The 21,965-nt window shown below is 51.7% G+C and overlaps 1 protein-coding gene across 1 annotated transcript in view; it reads left to right on the top strand.

Moving 5' to 3' along the window:
• Positions 1 to 16,670, top strand: part of RRP12 (ribosomal RNA processing 12 homolog) — a 35,207-nt gene extending 18,537 nt beyond the window's left edge. Inside the window, exons 16-34 of the mRNA XM_004369984.2 lie at positions 2,970 to 3,034; positions 3,126 to 3,288; positions 3,763 to 3,917; positions 4,194 to 4,261; positions 4,808 to 4,901; positions 5,930 to 6,088; positions 6,205 to 6,285; positions 6,494 to 6,599; positions 6,830 to 6,937; positions 7,687 to 7,844; positions 9,556 to 9,647; positions 9,810 to 9,974; positions 10,154 to 10,329; positions 10,546 to 10,671; positions 12,081 to 12,130; positions 12,671 to 12,743; positions 14,230 to 14,297; positions 14,670 to 14,752; positions 15,932 to 16,670. Of these exons, the coding sequence (XP_004370041.1) occupies positions 2,970 to 3,034; positions 3,126 to 3,288; positions 3,763 to 3,917; positions 4,194 to 4,261; positions 4,808 to 4,901; positions 5,930 to 6,088; positions 6,205 to 6,285; positions 6,494 to 6,599; positions 6,830 to 6,937; positions 7,687 to 7,844; positions 9,556 to 9,647; positions 9,810 to 9,974; positions 10,154 to 10,329; positions 10,546 to 10,671; positions 12,081 to 12,130; positions 12,671 to 12,743; positions 14,230 to 14,297; positions 14,670 to 14,752; positions 15,932 to 16,034 (2,093 nt within the window). The 3' untranslated portion in view covers positions 16,035 to 16,670. The remainder of the gene's footprint in view (positions 1 to 2,969; positions 3,035 to 3,125; positions 3,289 to 3,762; positions 3,918 to 4,193; positions 4,262 to 4,807; positions 4,902 to 5,929; positions 6,089 to 6,204; positions 6,286 to 6,493; positions 6,600 to 6,829; positions 6,938 to 7,686; positions 7,845 to 9,555; positions 9,648 to 9,809; positions 9,975 to 10,153; positions 10,330 to 10,545; positions 10,672 to 12,080; positions 12,131 to 12,670; positions 12,744 to 14,229; positions 14,298 to 14,669; positions 14,753 to 15,931) is intronic.
• The last annotated feature ends 5,295 nt before the right edge of the window (positions 16,671 to 21,965 follow it).

Below are 21,965 nucleotides of genomic sequence, written 5' to 3'. Positions count from 1 at the left end.
ATGATACTTTTCACCTCCTTCTCCAATGGGCAGGGTCAGTCACTCAGGTATGGTACAGCAGGGCAGGGCCAGCTGAAGGGGATTTGCTGGGATAGGTTTTTTGTGGCACGTACCAGGGCTGACATTTGGGACCAGGTATCAGTGCAGGGCAGTTCCAGTAGCCCATGCTTATGTTGCTTGGGAATGTGATGTTTAGCACACGGTATAGGTAGGCAGGATGGAGGGGGTAGATTGTGATGTGTGGAGCTAAGATGGCTATGGGAAAGATGAGAGAAAGGAGAGAGGAACAGGAGCCAAAGACATACACACAAACAAAAAAGAGTGCTAAGGGAGCTTGCTATTGGAGTGGAGAGATGAGAGACTGAGAAATGGGGAAAAACAAAAATGAAAAAGAAAAAGGGTAAAAGAAAAAAATGAATAAATCGAGAAACTGGAAATGAAGACAAAAAGGAATAAGAGAGAGAAGAAAACTAAACAAAGAAATGAAAAAAAAAAAAAACCTAGAAAAAAGAAACGCCCCCAGGGATGTCCCTCTGTGTCTGCGCAGACTAAGGGAAGAGCTTCCAAGCCACACGGTACTGCCTGGCTAGAAGAGGCTCCTAAGGCGAAAAAAGAAAAAGAAAACGAACAAACAAATCAAAACAGAACAAATCAGAGCAAACAAACAAACAGAAAAGCCCTGGGGTCCCACCAGTGTGGTGGCACAGGCCGGGAAGCAGTTTCACAGTTGAGCAGTGTTACGCAGCCTTTCAGGAAGAAGCAAAGATGGCGCACGGAGCCAGGTATTTGAGAGAAAGGAGGGGGAGGTGGTGAGAGGTAAGGAAGAAATCTAAAGAAGCGGGAAAAAGCAACATCAGCAGCCAACAGATGGCACTCAGGGAGCTGCCTTGTGCGAGCGAGTGGAATCCAAGCGGCACTAGGGAGAAGCTTGTGCTTCCTGGCCATTAGACCGTGCCTGCAGGAAGCAGAGGAGGCTAAATGGGGGTGAAGAAGGGTGGGGGGTGGGAAGGCCTATATCATGGGTTACCAGTTGTTCTGTCTCCTGCTGGAAGCTCCATGAAGCTGCTTTCTTGTACCTCCTGTTCACTGATCTCTGATAGGAGTCCAAGATGGCGGATCCGTGCTATGGTAGCTGATAGGGGACCTCTGCATGGATCTCTCCTCGCGCTCTGTTCTTAGTTTTTTATTCCATTCAGTGCTTGGCTGAGTTCTTTATCTTTTAATTTGATGGTCAGGGTTTCAGGACTGACGTGTGACTCTGTTTGACTTAGTTTTTCTGATCTTTGCTGCGGAGGGATGGCATGGTGCTTCTGACTATAGCGCCATGTTGGCCCGGAAGTCAACAATGGGGATTCTTAAGTTTTTAAAAATGGTTATTGTCCCCTCTGAGATGCCTTTTCTTCAGGCTAGTTGTCCTTGGCTCCCCCGTCTCCTTTTGAGGCATGGTTTCTTGTGTCCCCATATTCTTGGTCTCTTTGTGCACCCTCTAGTTTATTTGTGCCCTGTGTTAGCAGACTCAGGCCTACATGAGGGAAAGGCAGAGGGACTGGGGTACTTTTCCTGGCTAGGCAATGGCTCCAGGAGCTCTTGTTTTCATTAGATGTTGAGGGTCTAGTGTAAACTATGGCCTGCAGGCCATATCCTACCTGCTGCCTGTTTTTGTAAATAAAGTTGTATTGCAACACAGCCACACGTGTTTTATATATTGTCTGTGGCTGTTTCACCCTATAGTGGCAGAGATGAGTAGTTGCAACAGAAACTGTATGGCCTGCAAAGTCTAAAATATAGACCCTTGACAGAAAGTTTGCCAACCCCTGGTCTAGGGCAGTGATTCTTGATGGGGATGATTTTACCCTTCAGGGGACATCCGGCAATAGGAGACATTTTTGGTTGTCACGGTTCAGGGAGGGTGCTACTGGCCTCTAGTGGGTAGTGGCCAGGGATGCTATTAATAGCCTACAGTGCACGGGACAGCCACCACAACAGTTATGCGGCCCAAATGGCAGTAGTGCCATTCTTATTTCAAGCATTATTTTGTAGGATTATGCATGTATTTGTAGAATATACAGGAAATATTCAAAAAAGAAAGTAAACCACTCTGTCCCCCACCAGAGATAATTATTACTAGAATTCACAATGTATTTTTTTCTTATGTGTAAAAATAGTATTGTCTTTTTACCAAATTGGAATTACACTTTTTATGTATTTGTAGATTTTTTTCTTCTGGTATTTAAAAAATAAATAACATTTTGTTCTGACAAAAGAAGTATGTGCCTGCCCATCAAAGAAAATACAGATGAGCTCCCAAAGTGTGTCGTTAAAATGTTACCTGTATGCACTGGCAATTTTCTTAAGATTACGATTACACACACTGTGGCTTAGCAATACTGCGTGAAGGTTTCTGGCCAAAGGAAATAGACACACACAGATTCATATATACACAAAGAAGTTCACTGCAGTGTGGTTTATACTTGCAGAAATTCTGAGGCAACCTACATGATGTCCCTTAGTAGGTACTGGTTAAGTTAGTTAAGATAAAGCCCCACTGTGGGATATGATGTAGTCATTATAAAGAAAGAAAAGAGACCATTATGGGGAATGGATGTGTGTAGTATATGGTGAGCCAAACAGACTAGATTCAAACCCCAGCTCAGCCACTCCACAGTGTGGTGACTCTGGGCAAGCTGTATAACTTCCCTGGGTCTGCTCACCTATAAGACTTGGAGGAAAATTGCGATGTTGTGAGGAATAAATGAAATAATGCATAGAAAGTGCACGTTACACAGCCTGGCACATAGAAACAGCTCGATACACGTTAGCAACTTCTATTTATTGTCAAGTGAAACATGGTTACAAAACAATATATGGATAATCCAACCTCGTCGCTAGGCTTTTGGTTTTGGTAAAATGATGCCGTTGGCCAGGAGGGTGCCCTGGGTCACGCTGTGTGTCCTTGTTTCACACTCCAGCAATGGAGCTAGCCCAGGTGGGCAGCACAGTGGAGTCCAAGATCTACGATACACTCCAGTGGCAGGTACGGGGCAGGGTGTGGCGCGGCATGAGTGGGTAGTACAGGGCGTGGGGTGCTAGGTGTCACTCTCCTTGACCATCACCTTCCTCCCCAGATCTGGACCCTCCTGCCTGGGTTCTGCACGAGGCCCACAGACGTGGCCACCTCCTTCAAAGGGCTGGCACGGACACTGGGCACAGCCATCAGCGAGCGTCCAGACCTGAGGGTCACGGTGTGTCAGGCCTTGCGCACCCTCATCACCAAGGGCTGTGAGGCGGGTATGTGTCGGCTTGGGGTGAGAGGGCAGGTGACTGGGATGACATGGGTGCCCCTGGCCTGGTATTTAAAAATACCACTGCTCACTGCTAGGCAGAGCCAAAGAAAGTAGCTTCTTGATTTCATCCTTTGCAAGGACCCAAGGAGTTAGTAGGGGGCTGAAAACTGCCCCAGCTCTCATCTTCGCTGCCAGTGTGCTGACAGTTGCTGTGGATTTATTTGGTGACATCAAAAGCTTTATTCTGTGGCTGGCACAATGCTGGCCCTGGGACAGGAGCCGTGGAGGAGCATAGATCACTGTGGTACCTCATTTTCTGTGCCCTGGCCTCAGCCTCTCCTGTCACAGGGAAACCTAAAACTAGGGCTCCCAGGTCCTGCCACAAGGTCCCCCAAAAAGATGCTGCAGGCTGCAGCCTGGTGGCCTCTGGCAGGGGATGGCAACTGCCCCTTTCATGCAACTTTGGTCCTTCTACCAGAGGCCGACCAAGCCGAAGTGAGCCGCTTTGCCAAGAACTTCCTGCCAATCCTCTTTAACCTGTATGGGCAGCCTGTTGCCGCCGGGGACACCCCAGCCCCTCGCCGGACTGTGCTTGAAACTATCAAGACTTACCTCACCATAACCGAGCCTCAGGTAAGCTGGTGGAGGGGTGGAGGAATGCTCTCAGGTAGGCAAGTATTGGGTTGGGCATGTGGGAAAGGCTGAGAACCTACCACCTGGGGCTCATTTGGGTTTCTGCCACATGGAGAACAGAGGACTGGATACTAGTGGCCATGGCTTGGGCTGGGTTGGAGGCTTCTGAATATCAATGGCCTGGAAAGGTGGGACAACTCTGGGACCTGCTGCTGCTTCTCTGTATCTCTCTCTTCCCCAACACCCCTCTCTTTCTCATCCCCTTGGGGTTGCCAGTTGGTGAATGGTTTCCTGGAAAAAGCCAGTGAGAAGGTACTTGACCCTGCCAGCTCTGACTTCACCAGGTAATGTGCTCAGAGCTTCCCCACTTGAGCTGGGGCAGCCCAGGGGGCTGGAGGTGTGCCTGGCAGAAGCCCTGTGGCTTCTTTCTGGAATGATTTGGGGAAGTCTTGAAATACTGAATGTTATAGCTCTATCATGAGGCCTGACTGACTTCTTTCTCCTGGAAAGGCTTATAGCCTACTGGGGAAGAACAAGAACCCTGGAGACATGCGGCCCAGGATCAAATCCCAGCTCCACCACTTACGGGTTGTGTGACCTTGGACGAGTTACTTATCCTCTCTGTTTCTGTGTCTTCATCTATAAAATGGTCATGATAGCCATGAGAATTGAAGGAGTTAACACATGTAAAGCACCTTGAACGGTGCCTGGTACATTGTGACCGCTCAGTTAGGTGCCCGCTGGGATTATTGTTCACAGGCTTCTTAGCAGCCTCTTGTCCTTCTCATGCTGACTTCGACCACCCCCTTAGCAGAAGACTGGAGACACTGATAGTCTGTACTCTTCTCCAGCACCCTACAACCCTCTCCTTGTCTCCTGCCCCTGAGCAGATTGTCTGTTCTGGACCTGGTTGTGGCCTTGGCTCCTCATGCTGACGAAGCTGCAATCAGCAAGCTGTATTCCACCATCCGGCCCTACCTAGAGGTGAGCTGGGAGGCCCAGAGTCCCCACAACACACCTGTGTATGGGGAGATGGGGATCCCTGGGAAGGTAGGGCCTGCCTTCTCCTCTTCATCCTCTGCTGCTGCTCCAGACCAGGCCCTCATCTGCTTTCTCCTGGAGTGGCTTCCCCTTGTATCTTCTGGCCCATCTGTCATGTAGGTGCCAGGGTGATTAAACTACACAGCTGAGCTCAGGCCTTAACCTGTTAAGACTTCTTTTGTAGAATGGAGGCCAGGCTCCTTTGCTGGGCTCTCTCACTAGGCCCGTCTCAGACTAACCCAATCTTCGTCCTCCTTTGCCCCCTACTACCACTTCTGCCCCATTAGGCTGCTTTTAAGAGTCTCAGATATAGCAGGCCCCTCTGTGCCTTTCCACGTGCTAGGCCCTCTGCTTGAAATGCTCACCCTGCCCAGTGCGGCCAACCACTGTGCAAGCACAGCTCAGCAGGGGCTCCTGAAAGCCCTTACCAAGGCTGATTAATAAGCAGTTACCAAGCAGCATGAGACGTGCTCTGGGGGGAGCATGCAAGCAAACCCAGAAGTCCAGGGCAGGACTGCCTAACCTCAGGAAAGGCGTCCGGGGGCAACAGAGCTACACTGAAACAGCAGGAAGTTAGTCAGGCAAAGGAGGAGCGAGAAAGTGCTCTAGCTACAAAGACGAGCAGGTGCAAAGTTCCTGTGTGTTTCAGGCACGGGGAGTTCATGCTGCTGGGTGTATGCTGCTTGGAGTGGGTGAGTGCAGTGCTTGGAGGCCGCATTGGGCTCACTCGCTGCAGTGTCCCCAGTGCCTGGCACAGGAGTTAGTCTCTGTCCATGTTCTGCTGGCTTCATCAGACTCTTTAGCTCCAGCAGGGCAAGGCCAGATTCTTCTCTGAATCCCCTCCAGGGCTGGCCACAGTCATGATGGATGCTCTGAAAATGTGTCTGTAAATGTTACTGAATGGGTTGGGGGTAGATGGTACAGCCCCTGCCCCCTCCTCACCCACCTCTGACTGCTTTGCTCCCTCCCAGAGCAAAGTACACGGGGTACAGAAGAAGGCCTACCGTGTGCTGGAGGAGGTGTGCGCCAGCCCCCGGGGCCCTGCGGCCCGCTTTGTGCACAGCCACCTGGACGACCTGAAGCAGACCCTCCTGGACTCACTGCGGAGCACGTCCTCGCCGGCCAAGAGGGTGGGGCTCCGGGCCGCCCTCTCTGCCCGGGGTGGGGAGGGAGGGCGATGCCGGGAGAGGAGCAGCTGGGGGGGCTGGCACGGAGGAGCCCTAACTGTTGTCCCCCCGTCCCGCAGCCCCGTCTGAAGTGCCTCATACACATTGTGAAGAAACTGTCAGCGGAGCATGAGGAGTTCATTGCCGCCCTCGTTCCAGAGGTGAGGGGTGCAGGAGGGGGTACTGGTGTGTCTTAGGGTTCCCTGGAGTGTGGCTTCTGAGGGCCAAGGAAGGGTAGGACTTGGGGTGGGGAGGGGCTCGATTCTGCCCCGGGACCATAGGTGCCCTTACCTGGCCCTCTTCTGCCTCAGGCAGCAAACCCTGGGTGGGTGGGTTCCGGGAGGTGTGCTCACAGGCTGTCTGGGCCAGGTGATCCTGTGCACCAAGGAGGTGTCGGTGGGGGCTCGGAAGAACGCCTTTGCCCTGCTGGTGGAGATGGGCCACGCGTTCCTGCGGTTTGGCTCGAATCAGGAAGGTGAGGTCCAGGTGACATGGCACTGGGGGAGTACAGTCTGTTCATGGCTGAGGTGGGCAGGCACCCCTCAGAGTCACCGGTCAAAGAGAAAAAGTGGGGTGAACTCCCTCGTCCTGGACCTGGGAAGGCTGCTCCTCTGTGGCCCAGGATCCCCTCCTTGGGCGACCCAGGATGGTGTGTGTGGGTGAGCTCTGTCCTGGTATGACACCATCCTGGTCTTTGCCCCCCAGAGGCCCTGCAGCGCTACCTTGTCCTGATATACCCTGGCCTCGTGGGCGCTGTGACTATGGTCAGCTGCAGCATCCTGGCCCTGACCCACCTCCTTTTCGAGTTTAAAGGTAATTGCTTCGTTCCTTGAAGGCCTGGGAAGCCCTCAGGGTAGGAAACTGTCCAAAAAAGGTCAAGACAGGGTAGCCTCTAGAACGGAGGAAAGGCCACAGGAGGGAGGAAGAAGAGCTGGACCCAAGGCCACTTGCTTCCTACAGTCTCTGTCTTCCTGCCCCTTCTGGCCAGGCTAAGGCCCCCCACTCAGCCCTGCCCTGCGAAGCAGCCATGCAGGTTAGCTGCCGTGTGCTACATCAGGAAGTGGTCAGGAGCATAGACTAACCAAATCAGATGCCGGGATTTTAGTCCTGGTTCTTCCTTTTACCAACCATGTGAGATAGCAAACAAGTTTTTAATTTTAAAAAATATATACATATATGTATATACAAAACAAGTTTTTAATTTTAAAAAATATATACATATATGTATATACAAAACAAGTTTTTAATTTTAAAAAATATATACATATATGTATATACACGCACACACACGTGTATACTTACATAAAATTCAGTATTTTCTTAACTCCTTGGAACTTCAATTTCTTATCTCTAAAATGGGGTAGAAAAATGGCACCTACCTCATAGGGTGGTTAAAGGACAAAAGGAGCTCCTCCATGGAAAGTGATAAGAACTGTGCTGGGCACGTGGGAAGTCCCCAAAATGTTAGCTCCTACTGTTTGGCCTGGGAGGGGCAGGCGGTATAGCAAGAGGGGGTGTTGGTCTGGGTGGTGGCTCTGACACTGGCCCTCTCTCAACCCCAGGCCTGATGGGGACCAGCATGGTAGAGCAGCTGCTGAAGAACGTGTGCTTGCTCCTGGCCTCCCGCACCCGTGACGTCGTCAAATCGGCGCTGGGCTTCATCAAGGTGGTGGTGGTGGTCACGGACGTGGCGCACCTGGCCAAGCATGTACAGCTGGTGGTGAGTGCCTCTTCCTCTCAGTGGCCAGACGGCCTTCTGGCTGCCAGCCTCCAGCCCAGCGAGTCCCAAACATTTTCAGTTTTTTAGCCACTAACTACTTTGTGCAACAAAAGGTGGTGCAGGAGCCCTGGAAGGGGAGCTGGCAAGGTGAGAGAAGATGCAGTGCCTAGGCTGCCTCTCACTAGCCCCATGGCCCCTCCAGGGATCCAAAGACTAGTGAGCGGGGCCACCCCTTGTTTTGCAGATAGGAAGCAGAGGCTGACAGAGGCAGGGAGTCCCTGAGGTCACTGCTGGTCAGCAGCAGTGCCGGGACCAGAACCCAAGGCTCAGGGCTCTCCTGCAGGGCCCCCCATCCTGCTTTTTTTTTTTTCTGTCTTGCCTTTTGACCTTCCTGGTTCAAGGAAGCTCCTCTGGACACCCCCTGCTCAGGCTGCAGAAAGGTCAGAAGAGCCCCTTAGTATTAGGGCCATGGCCCCCTCCCACCCAAGGGGAGCCTAACCCAGAGGCATCAGGCTCTCGGCAAGCTGGGACTGTCCTCCAAACCCTCAGTTTCCCGTTTTCAGCTGGGTTGAGTCCCCTCAGACCTCCAAGTCCCTCTTGCATATCTTCTTTGAGGCTGGCCCTGGGTCATGGCAGGAAGGGGCAGGTGAGAGTCAGGATATCTTGCCCCTGCCTTCCAGGGCCTGCAGCCTAACTGGGACGAAACACAGGTAACGGCCAGAGCCGTAATCTGTAACGGGGCATAGTAATATTTAGAAAAAGCCCTTTAAGGGGTCTGATCCCTTAGGGCAGAGCAGCCCTATCCCCCAACCCCGCTGAGAGACACTGCTGATAACAAAACCTGCTACAGATGGGTGGCTGTTGCCCATGTGACCCAAACCAGGCAGGATGAAGGCTCAAGAGCAGCCAGCCAGAGAATAAGGCAGTGCAATAATCGGGAAGCATGGAACCGAGAAGGAGGAACCTGGGCGTGACCTGGCCTAGACTCCTGCCTCTGCCACTGTGGCCACTTAACCCTTTGTGCCTCAGTTTCCTCATCTGTAATTTGGGGATAAGGATAGCATCTACCTCATTGGGTTGTTCTGAGGATCTAGTGAGATCATGCGTGTAAAGATTCTTCAAACGATTCTGAAGCTGTAATCTTGGTGGGGTGGTCAAGGACTGTGTCATGAAGGAAGGCTTAGGGGAAAGATGGGGTGCTGCCCAGATTATGGAAGTGTGATTGCACTGAGGGGTGAGCCAGGAGCAGGATCCGATTGCCCTGACCCTGGTCTGGACGGCACTGAGTGGGCGGGTGGGGGAGAAGGCTCACCCCGATCCTGGTCTGGACAGCACTGAGTGGGCAGGTGGGGGAGACGGCTCACCCTCTGACCCTGGTCTGGACGGCACTGAGTGGGCAGGTGGGGGAGAAGGCTCACCCCGACCCTGGTCTGGGCGGCACTGAGTGGGCAGGTGGGGGAGAAGGCTCACCCCGACCCTGGTCTGGGCGGCACTGAGTGGGCAGGTGGGGGAAAAGGCTCACCCCCCGGCCCTGACCCGGACGGCACTGAGCAGGCGGGTCGGGGAGAAGGCTCACCCCCTGACCCTGGTCTGGACGGCACTGAGCAGGCGGGTTGGGGAGAAGGTTCACCCCGACCCTGGTCTGGATGGCACTGAGCAGGCGGGTCGGGGAGAAGGCTCACCCCCCTGAGACCTGTTCTTGGCCTGGCAGATGGAAGCCATCGGGAAGCTTTCAGATGACATGCGGCGGCACTTCCGTATGAAGCTGCGGAACCTATTCACCAAGTTCATCCGCAAGTTTGGGTCTGTGCACTGAATAGCAGAGGAGTGGAGGGGTTTTTGGTCCCAGCAGGGCCCTGCAGAGAAGGGGCCAGGCTGGGCGACAAGTCCCTCCCCTGTGACCCCCTGCCCCTGGGTAGTGCTCTCTGGCCAGTGCCCCTCACTGCCCCTCTTTGCCACTCTCAGATTTGAGCTAGTGAAGCGGCTGCTGCCTGTGGAGTACCACAAAGTCCTGGTAAACATCCGGAAAGCCGAGACCCGGGCCAAGAGGCAGCGTTCCCTGAACCAGGCTGCCATGGAGGAGGAGGAGGAAGATGAAGAGGAGGAGCCCGCCCAGGGCAAAGGCGACAGGTGAGACCCACAGCAGGGCTCATGGCAACCTGGCCTACCCCATCCTGGAGCCTGCTTAGGCAGTGCCCAGCATGGTCCTGCAGAGAAGGGGCCAGGCTGGGTGACCAAGTCCCTCCTCTGTGACCTCCTGCCCCTGCCCTTCCTGGGAGCGCCCTGACTTGGGGTATCTCTGTCCTCAGCATTGAGGAGATTCTGGCTGACTCAGAGGATGAGGAAGATGATGAGAAGCAGGAAAGGAGCCGGGGCAAGGAGCAGCGGAAGCTGGCTCGACAGAGGAGCAGGGCATGGCTGAAGGAGGGTGGCGGGGATGAGCCCCTCAACTTCCTAGACCCCAAGGTGGCCCAGCGAGTCCTAGGTAAGCAAGGAGTGCTGGCTTTTCTGCTCTGAGAATAGGCCTGACTTGTGCCAGGTTCTTGAGGGAAGCAGATGGGGGCTTCCATGGCAGGCCAGTGGGCACCCCTCACATGCTGTACACTGTTCTGGGACACAGATCAGGCTTGTTGGTCATGATAAGGGTTTGAGTGGGCTGGGCGGGCCCTCCACCTCCTCACCCCACACTCTGCCACTTCAGCCACTCAGCCTGGGCCAGGCCGGGGCAAGAAGAAGGACCACGGCTTCAAGGTGAGCGCCGATGGCCGGCTGATCATCCGGGAGACGGACGACGGCGACCAGGTGGAGGAAGAGGACGGCACTAAAGGTGGGGCTGTCTGTCCGTCCTGGACTGCACTGCTTCTGGCCTGGGCCAGGCCCACACTCGTTCATTCATTCACTCTTTCATTCATTTATTCATTGATCATTTGTTGGGGAAACAAAGGTGAAAACAGATAGAAGGAGCTTCTAAGGTAACTTTCTCAAACTTTCTGAGTTTCTCAAACCTTTTTGACCACAGTAAGAAATCTGTTATGTTGCAGCCCAGCCATTTACACAGTATATGTATCATGCAAGCAAAATGGTCACGAAACAGTACTTCCCCTTACCATATGTGATGTACTCTGTTATCCTGTGTTCTGTTCTCCTTTCCTTCCTTTTTTTTAAATGCAAACTCGCCCGAGGCCCTGAAGGTCATGTAGAGGTAGAAAGAGGCCCTCCCAACTTCCTGATTTCATTGTCTCACGTTGTCCAGGGCTCACCAGGCATGACATCTTGACGTCCTCTTTAGCTTTTCCTGCTCCCTGTCTCCATGTATCCAGCCTTTGAATCATAAAAGCCTCGGACTTCTAGAAAACACCTGTCTTCCCTCTTTGTTCAGTTCCCGCTGCACACTCCAGGCCTTTACTCACAGAGGCCTCCTCCCCAGTGCTCTCACTGCTCCCCAGCGCCAGGGGCGTTGAGGCAGCCAGTGCGCCCGGGCTGCCCACTCACATTTCCAGCTACTCGTGTGACTTCGCGTCATTCTGCAAGCACAGCTAGGGGGTTACTGGGACTTTGGAGCCAGGCCGCTAGCATGTGGATCTTGGCCACCTGACTTACCAGGTGTGTGACTCTGGGCAATGATTTAACCTTTCTGTGCCTCAGTTTCCACACTTCAACATGGGCGTGGTACTGCTACCTGCTTCGTAGGGTGGTCATGCAGGTGCAGTGGGGTCACAGTTGTCCACATGTTGGCGTCAGTGTGCTGTCACTGTTTGCTCCTCTGCTCTCTTCATTGCTCTGTTTTCACCCCTTATCCTTTCCAGGTTCCTCACTCCCTCTTGCTCACCTGTTCCTGCTACTGAGAATGCCCCTCCCCTTCTTTGTGCCTCTCCAAACCCTCCCCACTCTTTAAGACCCAGCTCAAGTCCGTTGTAACCTTTCCCCAGCTCCCCAGGTTTCGGGCCTTGTTCCCGGGAACTCCTGCCAAGCCCAGGAGTTGCTCAGTCCTTGGCCCTTAGTCACATGCTCTTTTGACGTCTTTTGGTTGTCGGTTGACTTTGCTTGAGTTTGTCTTCCTTCCGACTGCTCAGTCTCATACTTCTTCCTGTCCCTGCACAGCGTCTAGCCAAAGTGTTGGCAGGAAGGTTGCAAACAGGAGGATGAAGCAGTCTGGAGGAAAGGGTGGGCTTTGGGAAAGCAGGAGGGCTGCCTGCACGCTCACAGGCCTCTCTTCCTTCTGGCCCCACCTTCCAGGTGAGGAGGAGGAGATGGCTGACCTGATGGAAGACATGGGTGTCCGGAGTGTGAGTAATTCCTGCTGAGTGGAGGGTGGGGGCCTTGGACCTAAGCCTCCTTCTCATCATTCCCCACACCCTTCCCCCATTCCCACACCACCTACCCTGCTTCCTGAGTGCTTGGTGGGTCCTCAAGGACGTGCATGGTGGGCAGTCCAGGGGTTGTAGGTGCACGTGTGGAGGAGAGTATGTGATGGCTCTGGGGGGTAGGGGGCTTGGGTCACTCTGAAGCACTTGATGGCACCTAACAACAAGCTGAGGGTTGGGGTGCCCAGGCAGGATGAGGGGTGGGTTTGGTGCAGAGAGGCCAAGCAGTGGAGACCCGCTCTGTAGTCAGACCTGGCTGGAGCCTCCCCTCTGCACTTCTTAGCTGTGTGATCTGAACAGTTGCTTGCCCTGAGCCTTCATTTCTTCAGCTGTCAGTTGGGGGTCGAGTGCTTAGCAGAGGGCCTTTCATGCTCAGTGCAGGTGACTGCTGCCTTCACTGTCGTCATTAATGAAGATGGTCACGTGCCCTTGTTCGCTAACTTCTTGTTGGGCTCTTTATAGAAAAAGCACCAGAAGCTTAAGCGGCGCCAAGAGGCTGACGACGAGGAGCTGGAGATGCCCCCTCAGTACCAAGGTGAGGCTTCTTGTCTTCTCTCTTGGGACATGCTGGCCCATCACCTGCACTGGGCAGGGAGTTCTGGGGAGGGCGGCAGAGCTGTGACGTTGCACAACCTGGCTGCACTCAGTTGGCACCCATGAAGGTTGGCTGGTATATCACCCAAGACTGCTGGGGGGGTGACAAGGCCTGGGGGCAAAGGGGTGAGGAGAAGCATGAGGGTTAAGAGATTTGTGCATGGAACCCTCCAGCCCTCCAGAAAGCCCGAGCCTTCTCCTGTCCTCCACCCAGGCCTCCCATGAGGCTCGCAGGCCTGAGTCAGTCTGGGTGTGGAGAAGCCACTTTGGCCTGTGTTAAGAGTGGAATTGGGAGGGTTGGGATTGGGCCTGGCTGAGAGGTTCCCTTAGCATTTGTCTCTGGGCCCCCAGGCTGTCCCTGTCCCTAGAGTAGCTGCTTAATGCTGCAGGAGACCTCTGCTCTTCAGCTCCCTTCCTCCCTCCTAGGGCAGCCCCTGCAGGGCCCCTGCCCCCAAGCCCTTGCAGCAGAGCCCTTGTGCATCTGGAGATCCAGGGCCTCCCATGGGAATGCCCTGATTCCAGCAGCAATTTGTCCTCAGAGCCCCAGCATCCTAACCTGGCTGGAGAACCTCACAGCCCCTCCTTCTGGGGCCGCACATGCCAGGGCCCAGCTCACTTCTGCTCTGAAGTGATGTGGTGCAGGAGCAGTAGTACCAGACGAGGAGGCAGGAGGCCTGGGCTCAGGACTACTTGCCCAGCTGTTGCTTAGCTGTGTGCTGTTGGCCAAGTCACACTATGAGCCTCTACTTCCCTGTCTCAGGAGTCCTCCTGTGTCAGCATTGTAGGATTCCATCCACGACTGTGGGAGTCCAGACTGGAAATGTTTACCCATGACCTTGGGCAGGCACCCTAATCTCTAAGCCACAGTTCTCACATCTGTACGGTGGGATGCATACCTGCTTTTCTCTCTCACAGTGTTGGTGTGAAGCACAAATGATATAAGGGGTGTGAAAGCCTTTGAAAACTCCAAAGTGTCTCATTTTACAGATGAGGCTAAGAAGTGGCAGAAAGTTAAGAGACTTGCCTTAGGTTGGAGCTGTTAAGTGGCAGAACTGGGAGTTGAACTTGGATCTGTCTGACCTCAAAGCTCATGTTCTTTCTCTGAGAACAAACAGCGCAGGTATAGCTGTGGAGGGCGTGAAATATTTTGTTAGTGGAGAATACATATGTTTTACAGGTCACTGATAGAGGTCTCTCAGGATTCTGGGTTGACCTGAGGAGCCCAGTGGGCTAATTGTCCAATCCCTGGACAGTCCCTCCTCGAGGAAGGTCTTTGTCCTTGGTTGGCAGGAGACAGAGCCAAGTTCCTGCATTTCCCTACCTGTTCCCAGCCACTCTCTGAAGAGAAGGTGCCCATCCCTTCTTCAGGTCTCAGGGTTGGAGGAGGAGGCTGCCCTGCCTCTGCCTGATCTCTGTTCTCCTTCTAGCTGGAGGCTCTGGCATCCATCGCCCTCTGGCCAAGAAAGCCACGCCTGGGGCTGAATACAAGGCCAAGGTAAGAGCTGAGGGTGGGGGAGAGGGGTCTCCTGGTGCTGGATGGTGCCAGGAGGGCAAAGAGGAGGCCCTGCAGCCCAGGCAGAGCATCTGGGAAAGAGTGAGGGCAGCTGTGCCCATCACCGTCCTCAAGAGGTCCCTTTATGGGTGAAGCCAGACGGAGGAAGTGGGGAGGGAGCTCACTGAGGTCTAGTTGGCATCTAGCTGAAGACTTGTTGAATGGCCTTCCAGGGCTCCTGGAGCTCTTTGGCACCACCTAAGGCAGAAAATGAAGGGGAAGGTAACGGCCCTGTCAAGTTGGGAGAGATTGGGGGGGTGGGGGGAGCAGGGGAACCCCACACTCCTAGCTGACTCTGTTTCTCTGGATGAGCAGAAAGCAAAGGGTGACGTGAAGAAGAAAGGTCGGCTTGACCCCTATGCCTACATCCCCCTCAACAGAACCAAGCTCAACCGCAGGTACGCTTTTGTGCTGGGGCTAGCAGCTGGCGGTAGGGAGCTCAGTACTCAGAGGAAAGGAGGGCCTCATTCTCATTAAACTCTCAACTCAGTTGCTCAAGTCTCTTCCAGTTTTCTATTTTTATTTTTTAACATGCACCTACATGTACTTGGTGTGTACATGTCATGACATGAACTGCTGTTTAGCATGGTATTATGTCATATAAACATTTCTCAAGGAGCCCTGGGGTTGCAATAGTTAAGCACTCAGCTGCTAACTGAAAGGTTGGCAGTTCGGACCTGCCAGCAGCTCCATGGGAGAAAAGACCTGGCAATCTGTTCCTGTAAAGATTATAGCCTAGGAAACCCTATGGGGTAGTTCTGCTATGTCCTGTAAGATCTCTGTGACTCAACGGCACCTAACAACAACCATTTCCCGGTATCTGTGCTCCACACAATCATCGTTTCTTCTCTCTTTGTGTAATTTGCTTTTCTGACCTTCCCTTATTGGAGCCCTGGTGGTGCAGTGGTTAAGCACTTGGCTGTGAACCGACAGGTTGGCAGTTCGAACCCACCCAGCAGCTCCACCAGAAATAAACCTGGACATCTGCTTCTCTAAAGATGATAGCCAAGAAAACACTATGGGGCAGTTTTACCCTATCACAGGAGGTCTCTGTGAGTTGGAATCAACTCAACATCATCCAACAACAAATCCCTTATTAGTGAGAAGTTAGAGTTGTTTCCAACTTTTGGCCATTAATTCACTAGGGCTCTTAGGGGGCAGGTGTGAGGGTCACATGAGATAGCATATTCCAGAGAGCTTTGGAACTAATACACATATAAGGAATTGATGTTCTAAACTTCAATCACAAACATGCTTTGCTGAAGAAACGTTACCTTCAGATGGGAGGATGGGTGGATAGCATGAGCTTTGACCATCTCTGTACATACACTTGGGGAGGTACCGCAAGGGAGGGACACTTCCTGGGGGATTGTGCCTGAAGTGGAACGGCAAAATCAAGAGGGAACCAGGTGGAAGCTGGGGCTGCGCATGCGGCTTCCCAGTCCACATGCTGCCCACTGGGCAGTGCCTCTGCCTCCCCGTCCCTGCTGGCGCTGGGGTGAGGCGTCTTGACATTATGGGAAGGGCCACTTGTTCTCAGTGAGGTGTGACCCTTCTATTTTTATTTGTCCCCACAGGAAGAAGGTGAAGCTACAGGGACAGTTCAAAGGCCTGGTGAAAGCTGCCCAGCGGGGGTCCCAGGCAGGACACAAACTCCGAAGAAAGGATCACAGACCCTAAAGCCCCTAGACCCCTGGGGCCGTTCTGTGCCAGCCTGAGGCCCCTTTTCAGCCCCATGCTACCTTGACACCAGCTCCAGGTGCTTGAGATTGGCAGAGTCTGGAGTCACAATGACTTGTTGGAACAGGGCTTGGCTCCCAGATCAGTACCCAGGATTTTAGAAGCTCCAGATGGGAACTGCCCTGGTGTCTGTGAAGATGCATGTGGCCTCAGTGCTTCTGAGTGGCCCACTGGGGCACTGTACTTCCTGTCCAGAGTGGTTTTGTGCACCAGAATGGACAGTCCACGGACTACCTAGCTCATCCCTCTCCAACTGCTTGCAGCCACACGTCACTGTCGGCTATCTCTGGTCTGGGGTGTGAGATTTACGACCAGACTCAGAATAAATGTGTACCACCCCGCACTGTCCCTAGATAATGTTTCATCACCCGCCCCCTCCAATGGTAAGAACAGCATTCAGTCATTGGCAACAGTGGCTTGACCCCTCGCTGTCCACCTCCTAGCACCCAGTCTGGCGCAGATGTAGAGTGATGCTGTGCCCATGGACTGGGCTTTAGAACTTGCCCAGGGGCCACCACCTGTGTCAGAGGCCTCCCTGCCTCCACTTTACAATCCCAGTCAGAAAGTGACGATTGGCAGGCCAGGAGGAGCAGCAACTACTCCTTGAGTAGTAGGGACTCAGAATAGGAGGAGGAGGCTGCCCCTGGGCAACAAGTTCCTCCCTTCCAGCAGCCTTGTTCATTTACCCAACAAAGTGTTTACTGAGCCCTCCATGCACCAAGCACAGCCTGATTCATCCACTGCCCTATTTCCTCACATTCTCTCTTGCCCAGACAGTGGATCAAATTATGTTGCAAACGTAGTTCCCCCGGTCCAGCTCTGATCTCTGGTCTGGTCTGAGAAGGCAGTGGTGCAGACCTCCTGTGCTCCTCAGGCACTTGCTCCATCAGCCCCATTCCTGTTGTGTGTGCCCTTTTCCAAGAAGTATGGACCCCTCACTCCATAAGAGGAATTGTGCTTTGTCCCCCAGCACTTGATGATGTTTTTCTCATTTCAAACCTTCCTCATTTGAGATGAGATCCCATTCTCCCCCAATCCCTAATAAATAGTGTCCATTCTGGTTTAACGCCCTGGGATCTGATAGAGACCTTGGGCACCTCCTGGCAGCCTGTCCCATGATACTGTTCCACTCATCCTCTGAGAGGGCTCTTAACTGGATTCATTGCCCCCAAAATTTGGACATTCCCTCCCCATGATTTTGGGCTAGGAAGCTGAAAAGTACCAGACTTCACCCAGAGGTGGCGCTGTGTACATGCCTTGGTCACAGCCTAGAACTGGAGCAGAAAAGAGATGGTCCAAAGAGGTGGCTATTTTAGGAATTTGCAAAGGGGGTATAGCCATGATCCCCATCATTACACTTCTGGACTCAAGGTAGGTCAAATTAAGCCAATCTCAGCCCTTTCTTATTTCCTTTCTCAGGAAATGCAACCACATGCCCTAGGAAGCTTTGTGTAAAAGTGGGTCTGGGTATTAGCCAATTGTCAGCACTGATGTTTAAAAAAAAGAGTTTGAAGCCAACCTGCTTATTACAGCATGTTTTCCAAGGAGCTTTGTTTTCTTTCAAAGGTGGGACGGGCAGGTGACCTAGTATTAGTGATGTGCCGAACGCCATATTCTTTTGGAAGTAGACTTCAAATGGATCTTACCTTGATGCAGAGGCAAGAATTAATCTTCTGCCCCAGAAACGTCAGGTGCTTGAAACATCTGTTACGCAATTCAAGACTGCTTTTGTTTCAACAGTGGTGAAGGGGCAAGAGTACCGCACTGCCTGGATCTCAGGAGTATCTGTCAGGGCAAGACTCGTTCAGTTGCAGGGCAAACAGGAACGTTGAGAACCTCCACCAAGATCCTGATTTACAATTTTAATTTCATAATGCTTTTGGCATTTTCAGACTTTCTTTCCTGAGGTCCATGCTTTACTCGCTGTTAGGAGACAGACATCCCATACCTGACTGCACCAAGATAGCAACATCGCGTTAGCCGAGGGAGTGGTCAAGCATTGACTCGGTTATGTAGTCTCTCACACTGGAGATATGCAAAGGCAATCCAATTATGACCCCCATTACCATGCTTCCAGACACAGGCCAGGTTAAGCTAGTCCTATCCCTTCACTAAAGCCCTCGTGGCACAGTGGTTAGGAGCTCGGCTGCCAACCAAAAGGTAGGCAGTTTGAATCCACCAGCCACTGCTTGGGAACCCTATGGGGGAGGTCTGTTTTGTCCTGTACGGTCGCTATGACTTGGAATCAACTCAAGGGCAACGGGTTTCTTTTTTTCTTTTTTTTTTTTTTAATCCCTTCACTATATCGCTTCTCTGCAAAGGTAACTTCTCGTGAAGGTGGCGGCAGGGTTGGTGGTGACTGTCCAGGAGTTCATTTCTGGCAGTGGCCGTCTTACTGGGTCTGCCATTTCATCTGCAAGCCTTCAGTCCCAGGAAGGATGTTTTTTCTGTATTGTTTGCAACATGAAAAAATTGCTATGAAGTTCAAGTCTGTTTCAGTCCTCGGAGTTCTTCCCCCATTCTTTTTCTTGGTTGCTTATGTTTCTTCTTTAATTTTCTTTAATTTTTAAAAATTAAAATGTATTCTATATTTCACCATAAAAGTAATAAAGATTCACAGAACATTTGGAAAAAACAGAAAAGTAAAAGCAGGAACTAGAATCCCCCCACTTAGATGCCCGTTGTTAACTAACCCGACTATGTTTCGTCCCCGTTTTCTTTTTCTGGGTTGTTGCTGATGTTGCTGTATGCTGCTGTGTCGCTTCTGACTCAGAGCGACTGTACAGGACAGAGTAGAACTGCCCCAGAGTGTTTCCTAGGCTGAAATCTTCACAGGATATCGCCAGGTCTTTTCTCCTGCCGAGCGGCTGGTAGGTTCAAACAGCCAACTTTTTGGTTAGCTGCCAAAGAGGCTTTTTTTTTTTAAATACAAAAATATAGTTTTTTAATACAACTTTATATTCTGAATTTTCACTTGACTATAACACAGCTTGTATCCTCCCGACATAAATGCTTCATCTGCCTAGTGAATGTAGCAGTTTATTTATAAAGGCTGTTTGAGTCCATCAGTATGTTGCTTCTCGCTATACACAGGAATTTAATGTCATCACTGGATGCCAGACCATGTGCAAAGCAATATTTAGAAAATGACATGATGACTACTCTTTGTTCTATTTTTGAGATACATTATCATGGATAGATGACCGTACTCCAGAAAACCCTGATTTGGGGCAGTGTAAGCTGGCTGGCCATTTCCTGAAATTATGCTTAATGTAGCTACTGCCATTAGACACACCAAGCTGTTAGGCTGGTGGAGTCAGCCAGGGCCAGACTAGCACAGGAACGTTCTCTCCTTCCATATCAAGTCCTCTTGATTGGTAGTGGAAATGCCTAGGGCAGGATTTTGAGGCTGTGGTCAATAATCAGTAAATATGATTCATTAATGGAGCCCTGGTGGCGCAACCATTAAGCCCTTGGCTGCTAAGCAAAAGGTTGGTGGTTCGAATCCACCAAGCAGCTCCACGGGAAGAAGACCTGGTGTTCTGCTCCTGTAAACATTATAGCCAAGAAAACCCTATGGGCAATTCTACGCTGCCATTTTGGGTCGCTATGAGCCAGTATCAATTTGACTGCAGCTAACAACAACATGATTGATTAATAATGTGGGCAGGGTGGAGGGTGTGGTGGCTTACTGCCCCATATGCCCCATTCTGGGTTGGGTTCTGGATATCAGCTTTGCAAGTCTAAATCAGGGTTGACCAGGTTCAGAGAGGAAAAACAGACTCACAAGAGGCCTAGTCAAAAAGATAAGTTATTAATTTGTAGTGAGGAATACAACTGTCACAGAGCCCAAGGTAAATTTATGGCGACAGCTCTGCACGTACTATCCCCTTGCATAGGACATCAAATTGGAGGTCTGCACGTGCATAAAAACAGAGTAAGTGGATCCTGTGATATGTTAATAACAGTGTCACTGCGGTAGGACAGGTTTATCTCCATGGGGATAACTGAGGCCCGCTCTAGCAGCCTTCTGGGTCTCCCTCTTCCCCTTAGTGCTGCAGACCAGACAGATCCTTCCTCTCTGGTGTCTTCTAGACTTCTTTGCAGCCACTTTCCTGCTGTTCAGAAGCTTTTCTGAGACTTACTTAGGCTCCTGCTTCCTTCACATGCAGGCATGCCTGGACTGAGTTTCCAAACCCAGCTCTTCCCGGCTTTCACCAGGGAGATGTCCTGTTCCTGCTGGTGCCTGTACAGATAACTAATCATGTGTGGACTTGAAGGGTTTAATTTACAAAGGGCAGCCAGATCCCCAAATTCCAGGGATGTCACCCTGTACCCCACAGGTACCAATTCCAGAGCTGATACGATTTTAAGTCAGAATTTCCAAGAGGATCTGAGGCACTGACAACAGGCAGATGGATTTGTGAATGGTGCCAAGAACAGCCTGTATAGTCCTTACAGGAGCTGCAGGTTCTACGAGCACTTGAAAGGTATGTTAACCAGAACTGCTGCTTCATCTTAGATCTTGAACTTGAAGCCACTGAGTCTGAACTACATATACAGCCGATAACCTGGGACCAACCCTCAGCTGTAAATATGCTCATAAAAGTGATGAGGCACAATATTACCCTGAGCAGATCTTACACAGCCGTGGCTATTGATTGGGTCATTGTGGTAATGCTTACCTAAAAATGTGTTCCTTAATCATTCCAGCAGCTAGTTGAACTCCTTGCAAGTAGGTGGAGTACACCTCCAAAACAAATACACATAATCACCAGCTCGCCAAGCTGGCATGTAGTATTTATTCTGAAGGAAATTCTTTCTTGCCCACATGAGGACCATCACATGGGTCACGCGGGCCCCCTCCCCAGGACTTCACACAGAGCCCAGTGTCTTGTTATATGCACAGTCACACTGGATCCCCGCCTGCCAGATCAGCATCTCCTGGGCAGGTACAGGGATAATTACAACTCCGGCTCTCAAAGAGCTCCCCCATTCACCTAACGCTTTCACACCCACTATCTCTTTTGATCCTTGCAACAGTCACATTATGATTATGGCTGTAATTATCAGGATTTCCATTTTACAGCTGAGAACCCAAAGATAGCAAGAATAAGTGGTTTTGTGCAAAGTTAAGCAGGTCAGGTAAGGGGCACCCAGGCCTCCAGAGTTCTAGCTCACGCTGCTGCAACTGTAGCCCCGGCGAAAACACTGTGTTGCAATAAGGCTTGGCTGTGAATTTCAAAACCTGTGCGGTTGGGACACCAGTGTCTGTGTACCTTCCTGCTCATCACCTTCCAGGCTCTGTGCTCCTAAAGCCCTGCGATGCTGGGAACTAAAACCAGCCATCTGGTCATGCCTCTGTGACTTCACTCCCGGTACTTGGTGGGAGCTGTGCCAGGACTGGCTTTCCTGACAGTGAGGGGCAAGGCGGGGCAGGGCTGCCTACTGGGTATTCCTTCCTCTTCCCATTTCAAGGAAGAGGAATGGAATTGACCTGCAAGTCTTTCTTCCTTTCGATTATTTTCTTCTTAACCAACCAGTAACCAGTTGCCATTGAGTTGATTCTTACTCATGGCAACCACACATATGCAGAAAAGAATTGCTCCAAAGAGTTTTCAAGGCTGTGACCTTTCAGAAGCAGATTGCCAGGCCTTTCTTCCGAGGCCCCTGAGTGGGTTTGAACTGCCAACCTTTCAGTTAGTAGTTAGCTGTTTGAGTGCTTAACCATTTGCACCACCCAAGCACTCCTCATTTTCTTCTTACACATCCCTATCTCATTCATTCTCTTGGTCTCCCCCCACCCCCACATACTTTCATTGAGAACTGATTCTACATGAAGAACTTCCCTCCAAAATAACATTTTGTGAG

Source organism: Trichechus manatus, unplaced genomic scaffold (assembly GCF_000243295.1).
Source record: "Trichechus manatus latirostris isolate Lorelei unplaced genomic scaffold, TriManLat1.0 scaffold00007, whole genome shotgun sequence".
NCBI lineage: Eukaryota > Metazoa > Chordata > Mammalia > Sirenia > Trichechidae > Trichechus > Trichechus manatus.
Note: the sequence above shows the minus strand (reverse complement) of the source record. Positions and strands in the feature narration are given on the sequence as shown.